General features: G+C 56.5%; 2 protein-coding genes across 2 annotated transcripts; both read left to right on the forward strand.

The window, feature by feature from the left end:
• Positions 1–172: 172 nt before the first annotated feature.
• SPRG_16647 (hypothetical protein) lies at positions 173–1,369 on the forward strand (the record flags this gene model as incomplete). Its single annotated transcript, XM_012355971.1, has 2 exons — positions 173–493; positions 536–1,369. The coding sequence occupies 2 exons, from the start codon at positions 173–175 to the stop codon at positions 1,367–1,369; spliced, it is 1,155 nt and encodes a 384-aa protein (XP_012211361.1).
• A 2,345-nt stretch (positions 1,370–3,714) lies between these two features.
• On the forward strand, positions 3,715–5,034 carry SPRG_16648 (hypothetical protein; the record flags this gene model as incomplete). Its single annotated transcript, XM_012355972.1, has 2 exons — positions 3,715–4,261; positions 4,313–5,034. 2 exons carry the CDS (start codon positions 3,715–3,717, stop codon positions 5,032–5,034), a joined length of 1,269 nt encoding a protein of 422 aa, XP_012211362.1.
• Between the last annotated feature and the right edge of the window lie 2,570 nt (positions 5,035–7,604).

Consider the following 7,604-nt stretch of genomic DNA (forward strand, 5'->3'; position numbering starts at 1 on the left):
TTCGCGTAGAGCGACCAGCGACGCGCCAAGAGTGATGGCTTCTGTTTGGCTCATCGTCTCATGCAACACAGGATAGAAAATTAATGTATTGTAAAAGGTTTTGCAGTTTCGCAGTGGTGAACTTGCAAAGGGTTTCGGATATGTGAAAACAGTACTTTCGAATTGGAGCACCATGGAGACCGACCCTTTTCTGCCGAGAGGTTCTCTCTCAAACCAAGTCCAACCCGACGAAGCGTGTGACCAACAACTATCGCCGCCATGTGGGTACCGGCCCGACATTGACGGTCTCCGCGCGCTCGCGATCGTGTCCGTCCTCGTCTTCCAAGCGTACCCGTCGCTCCTTCCCGGTGGCTTCATTGGCATCGACATCTTCTTTGTCATCTCTGGCTTCCTCGTCTCGAACGTTCTCATCAAGCAGCACGAGGAGTGCAACTTTACGTACGCGAGCTTCTACGAGCGCCGCGTCCGCCGCATCGCGCCGACGCTCATCATTGTTCTCTTGACGACGCTATGCCTTGGATCAATCTTTCTGAAGGGTGCCTTGCTCAAGCACACGGCCGCGACATTGTTGACCACCAACGTGCAAGTGCTCTCGCTTGAGAGGGCGTACTTCAAGTACGGCAGCAACCCGGTGCTGCATCTCTGGTCGCTTGGTGTCGGGGGCCTCTATTACATTTTCTGGCCATTCTTTTACGTCTTCGTCATGAAGCAGCCGTACAAGCGCGCTGTTCAGCTCCAGATCGCATTTTTTGCGCTCAGCTTTGTCATCAACGTCATTGCGTCCGTCGGAAACCACGACAACAAGACGGTGCTCTACTTGCCGCTGGGTCGTTTCTGGCAACTGTCCATGGGCGGCCTCCTCTCGTACGTGATGACTGCACAGGCCACAGCGTCTTTGCCGCCGCTGACGGATTCATCCCGTTTTGGTGGACGGATGTCCGCAGCCGGGCTGTGCCTCGTCGTCACCGGGTTTTCATTCATTGACGCTCAAAGTGCCTTACCCGGCGTTTGGGCGCTTCTTCCGACCGTCGGCGCGACCTTGCTCATTGCCGCGGGGCCCCAAGCGCCGTTCAACCACTACGTTCTGAGCAACGACGTGCTTGTGTCCATTGGCAAGATCAGCTATGGCGTCTACCTCTGGTACTGGCCGCTCCTTATCATTTCCAACCGTCAATACCCGCCAACGTTGAGCCGTCCGTTCACCATGGAGCCGTGGTGCATGCTTCAGGTCTCAGTCGCCTTGAGCATTATCACGTACGAGTTGGTTGAACAACCACTGCGCTGGGGCAAGCCCAAGTGGATCACACCCGCGCTCGTGCTCTGCGTGCTAGAGCTTGTCGCGCTTGCGGCGACTTTGCGCATGTTGTGATCTGTGGAGTCTGTATAAAGATTGCATTCCATATCATATCATGTTGTGGTCTTGACGTTTAAACGCATGGTTCTAAACAGCCACTGTTCCTTGACCGATAAGATGTATGTGTAAACTTGAGCGTGTTTGATAGTCTCGTGAGTGCGTCAAATGTCTTGACGCGCAGAAGAAAAACGAGCCGGAATCAAGCATCCATGTACCGAGTGGATTCGACATATCGGAAGTGAACTCGAGTGCCCACGCAATGGGATTGTCGTTGAGGATGACTGTGAACCCTCGCGTCTGGCACCCCATACAAATATCGTTGGGGGCCATTCCAATATAAACCGCTACAAAACTGCAGGAGAAGCAAACGAGAAATGGCGCGAACAGCTTAATAGGGGTCGGGGTGGCATCTATTATTGCCCGATGGCACCACGGAAAACCGACGCAACGGCGGCGATTCTAGACCAGCAGTTCGCGATACTTACAACAGTTCCAGCATGCACCCACATGCACACAGAACCCGAAGCATCGTCCGCGGACCAAGCACAGCAGACCGACGACAGCGATGCCGACAAGGACGGCCAAGTTGAAGCTACGCCACCACGTCAGACAAGGCAATATGTACATGGAGATGTGTACTGCAAGGTGCAGACGCTGATGGTGGTCGGGAAGAAAAGCACGAGCAGCAGCATAAAGGCTGCAATTCCGATCGCGAGGCCCGAGAGCGAGCAACCGGAGCGCGTCGTTGGCATACGTCACGAGCTCTCGAACAGATGTACGGTACCTCGGAGAACATCGCCGCGCCACGTGGCTGCCGAAGATGGGGTTTTCGAGAAAGAGCAGTACGAACGGCCAGTCTCAGTAGCGTTCGTGGCGGCAGTGTGGCTGGAAGGGACGCGATCAACGTGGCATTTGTTGCAGCGTTCGGTGTCATTCCGGCTCTGTTCCATCTCTGGTACGACCCCTCGTTTAGATGTCGTTGTGAGCGTGCTTTAAATGTAGCTTGTACATGTACAAGTGCGGCAGTCATCGTCACGTCGTGCTGCTGCCAACTTGACGGTCGCCGCCGCGGCGACGTGAAGTCTGTCAGACTAAAATCCCGTCACGCTGTGGTTGCAGTATGTACAGCTCGGCTGGAATCTGCTCTGGTATGTTCACCACCCGCCATATCGTATGCCGGTAGACGGATCAACTTGGTACTAGAACCATTGCGCTCCTCGGTGTCTTGGTCAACATTGATTACGACTGACTCGAGGTCGCTCTCAATTTGTCGTTGCATCATGGCTACATGTCCTCATGCTGCCTGGCAGGCCACGCACGGTCGTCGCCGGCAGCGTCATCGACTGGTAGTGCGCGCTCACTCGGACCCTCACGACATCGCTTGGGTCCATCTACCTTGGTCTGCTTGCCGTCGCGGTCCGTGCGACCTTGTGCAAGGTACAGTTCTTGTATCCTAATGAATTCTGTAGTGCAGTCACTGAGAAAGAACGGTTAGGTGCCGCGGAAAACGACGCGGGGACCGCAGGATCACGGACGCGCAGGTTGGTGATTTGCTATTGAAACGCTGACCGATATGGACGATGGTGACAATGCATACCATTGTCGTTTGCTGTACACATATTGAAGTATCGCAACGGTTTTCGTAGGCAGCCATGCACTTCCATCCGTGGTCTTTCTGCACCCGCCTTCTCCAGCGTCTGCGATCAAACGCCGCTGGGATGAATGGTCTCGTGTCGCGTGGCGATGTGGTGATCCCAGTACATCTGGTGCAGTATCTACGTAGATCAAACCATCCCACCCAAAGTCGTAATCCAAGTAAGCCCATACCGAGGCGCCCAAAAACATAGAAGTCAGACGCGATGACGATCTCGTCGCCGACGACTCGTGACGTCGTTGTCGCAGATATGGTGTCCGACAAAATCTGGCGAACGCAGCACCGTCGCGTTTCCTTCATCGCTTGTGCGGTTACAGGGAAGACTCGTCGGGCGATCGCCACGCTGCGTCATCGTCGGTGCGCACAGGTGGGCGCTGCGTCGAGGCACGTTGCGGCAACGGCGCAGGATTCCACGAGGTCGAAGAGACTTCGCACTTGGCGCTCGCGTTTTGGCGCCAAACGTCGGAAATAGGCAGTACCCGACTTTTGCGTTGCGCGCCATTTTGCTTTGCGAAGGGTTTTAGGTTTCGGATTGGATATGCATGCGTGACTGTCGGATGCTATTCTTGTAGAAGTTGAAGATATATTTGCCCTAACCCCGTGTTCCTTCCCACGAAATGCTAAGAATATGGGCACGTGAACCGCCCACCGAAAACTACTCTGCAAGGAGAGCATCCAGTGTCTAATTTGCCTTGCCTCGAACACCATGAAACTCGTATGCGCTGCGACGGTGGCGCTCATGCTGGCAACGTCCGCGACCGCTGCTACCTGCACGACGGACCAAGAGACGAAGATCAAGAATTTCTTGGCGGCCAACGTCTCGACCTCGTGCGCGGCGAGTAGCATGTGGTGGAGCTCAATGACGTTCGCGGAAGGACTCGAGGACGGACAATACAACCTGTGCCAGTCGCCATGCCAGGGCGACCTGCAGAACATCACCGACAACCTCCCATTCTGCGCCGATGAGGCCGGCACATATTCCAAGGTCGTCCAACAAAACCAACTGTGCGACGACATGACGCGCCCCACGAGCAACGGCGACGCATGCACGTCAGCGGATTTGATCTTGGCCGATGCAGTCTTGCGCCGTACACCGGTGTGGCTCAGCTGCTCCAGTGTCAAAGACGCGACGCTGTCCAGACTTCAACCATACACCACCGAAGACGCCAAGGCGCTGTGTGCGTCCGTCGCGTGCACGAACTTTATCGACGCGATGGCCAAGTTGATGCCCAACTGCTTCAACCAGCGCGATGGTAACACGATGGTCGAATTCCGATCTCTGGTTGGATGCACACATGCGGCAGTCGGGGCCAATTGCTCTATGGTGGATATGGTGGCCGAGCGCAATGCATATGGCGCGAGTCTTTGGTCCAACTGCTCGACCTTTCTCAACGCTTCGTATCTTGCGACGTTCAGTGACCTCGCGTCCAACATCTCTTACGCTAAGACACCCGAAGACGTGCCGTCGGGCTTTTGCGCGTCGACCTGCCCAGCAAACTACTTGTCGATCAAAAAGACGCTTTCATCCTGCAGCTCTTACGGCAGGATGATGTCCGACCCAAGTCCTCTCTACAGCATCTGCCCCAACCTGAAGCCAGCGCCGACGCCCGCTCCGACGCCCGCTCCGACACGCACTCCGACGTCCGCTCCGACGCCCGCGCCAGCTCTGACGTGTCCGCTTCCCGGCTCGTACCGTGCGACGGGGATGCGCATGGACCTTGCCAACTCTGGTGCGTTCACCGAGTCGCACGATGGCAGCGGCAGCACGTGCTCGACGACGGGAACGTATGCGATCTCGGGTCCAATGGCAACGTTCACCGTGTCGACCGTCTTGGGTGTCTGCGGCAGCGTCTTTACGCCCAACGCAAAGCTCTCGGTGCCCATTTCGTTCTCCACCGACTGCAACCAACTCACACTCAGCTACACGGGCACGACGTCGACGCTGCAGCGAACGTCTAGCGCAGAGACCGCGGCCACGAGTGCGATGCTGCTTCTTGGCGTTTTCCTCGCGTCGGGTGCGCTCTAAACGGCCGATGGGATGGCTCTTGCACAGTCGATTTGCATACCTAAGACTGAAAATACACTGGATTTGCACGTGAAACATCGCGGTCGGTCCCACGAGAACTCACACTATCATGTTTCCGCATACTCGCTGCGCCGGTCTTGGCCGACACGACGCTCGCCACCTTGGCGGCCTTCCGCGAAGCCAAGGCATGTGGCAGTCGATCCTAGCGACGATCGAGCCGCCGGCATTGCGGTTCCTCGCGCACTACAAGCTGTGCATGGCCGAGGCAGCGATCACCGACGCCGACATCCTCGCCTGGATCGAGCGCGAGCTGGCTCCGCTGCGCCGTTCGCATTGGGTCGTTGGCGCCGCACGGTCGTTGGCGTCGCCTAGGTCCAACTCGGATCGATCGTTCCGGGCAATCCACGCACAAGAAAGCTATGCCACGCATCAATGCGTCGATGATGGTCGAGGGATTCCGTTCAAGGCGGCTGCATCCGCTGCGCCGTTCGCATTGGGTCGTTGGCGCCGCACGGCCGTTGTAGTCGTCGTACGCTTGAGCGAGAAACAAGACAGGTCGGTTCGATCGAACAAACAACTTTTTGAACTACGTACACTGTACAAAATTGTCGATCAATGCACTGCGGTCGCTCGCTTCACGAGGCGTCAACAACGGCACAAGCGATGAGCCCGTGAAGTTGACAAAGAGCAGGCTGCCCGGGCTCTTGAACGAAGCTGTGGTGCAAGTGCGGCCTCGACGGCAATGGTCGATGGACTAGAGTGGTACGTCGGCCGCGAATTGGGATACGGATAACGCACCGTGACATTCGCACCTCGAGTTGTTTCCAAGAGACGTCCAAATTGAACGGCCAAATGAATATACATTCTTTAGGTTGCACTCTTTCACCATTTCTGCCATCGCGCAACCCGGCGTGGTTGCAATACGAAAGAAGCCGCGCAGGTTGTCACCTCGTGAGACGACTTTGGTGTAAGCTATCCTAATCGCAGGGACCATGCTGGGGCTCGCACGGTTGTGATATCGCTAATAGTTTGTGACCGAGTTTGTGTAGATGGCGACAGGAAATGTCCATGCCCTTCAACCACTGCGATCATACATCAATGTACACCAAGTAAAGGGAACACCACGGACACGCCTATACGAAGCCATGCGCGTATTCACACTGTATGGATTGGTGTTGTTGATGAAGTGAGTCTAGTGAAATCGTATGGAATGGTGTTGTATTGATGTGCATATACTAGTCCAAATGCATTCATATGTAAATAACCGCTGGCGGTCGTTCGACTCGAGTGCGACTAGAGCGCGCACCACGCGAGGAGTACACCAAGCAGCATGGTCACACTGGCCATGGGCGCGCTGGACACACGCTGCAGCGTCCGCGTCGTGGTGGCGTAGCCGAGTGTGAGTTGCTGGCAGCTGCTAGAGAACGAGAAGGGCCCCGAGTACTTTTGGTTGATTGTAAAGAGGCTTCGGCAACCGGCCGAAACAGTCGACACGGTGAAGGACGCCGTTTGGCCCGAGACCTCGTACGTCCCCGTCGTCGAGCACGTGATGCCGTTGCCGCCGTCGTTGGTCTGGGCAAAGGTCCCGGAGCTCGAGAGCTCCAGACGCATGTCCGTGCTCAGGTACGTGCCAGGGACGGGACACGTCGAGCTCGCGCCACTGGGTGTCGTGGCGCCTGGCGTGGGCGTCAACGCTGCGCCGGTATTGAAGTTGATGGTGCCGCTAAAATTGCACTCCCCATCGGAGTGGCATTGAACGACGACGGCGTATGTCCCAGAGCGACCAATGTTGAAGCTCTTGGTGTACGACTGCGCGTTGTAGACGTCCAGGCAGTCGGTATTGGTACAATAGCCGTCTTCATCGCTGATGTACCGCGCGTAGTTAGCTCCGTCAAAGATTTTTACGCTAAAGCTGTCGGACGTAGACGAGACCGTGGGCGTAAACACCCCTGGCTGCACGCTGTCGCAGACGAAAAGGTACGCAGTTTCTGTAGCAAAGTTGCCTGAGAAGCTGCATCCCATAAAGACGGTGGGCGCTTTCGTATGAAAGTAGATGTCCGCGTTGACGTTGCAACGATACATCGAGTTTTGGCAGCGGATCACGAGAGTGTAGGACCCCGAGCTGGTGACCACGACCGCCGAAGTCGTCGATTCACCGCTATAGATGGTAGCGCAGCCGGTGTTGAGGCACGTGCCGCTGCCGCCGCTCTTGTAGCGCGCATAGTTGGACGCGTCAAAGAAGGCAGTGCTGAACTTGTCCGAGCTGGAGCTGACTGTTGACACCAGAATGCCCGGCTGAACGTTGTTGCACGTAAAGACAAGATTGGGGTCCGTGAACCCCGTCGTGTAGCTGCCCGAGAAGTAACAACCCGTTTCTGTAGCCAACGCGCGGCGGACTGGCACCGGCGACGCCCATTGCAGTCCGTACGAGACGTGGCACGCGCCACCGTCAGGCTTGCCGCAGACCAAGACGACCGAGTAGCCACCGGACGCGGGTGCGACAACACTCGCATTGTACGCGGTGGTCCAGTCACTGGCATCGGCGTTGAGAATGTCTTGGGTCGCGTCCG

The sequence above is a fragment of the Saprolegnia parasitica genome (genome assembly GCF_000151545.1).
Source record: "Saprolegnia parasitica CBS 223.65 unplaced genomic scaffold supercont2.345, whole genome shotgun sequence".
NCBI lineage: Eukaryota > Oomycota > Saprolegniomycetes > Saprolegniales > Saprolegniaceae > Saprolegnia > Saprolegnia parasitica.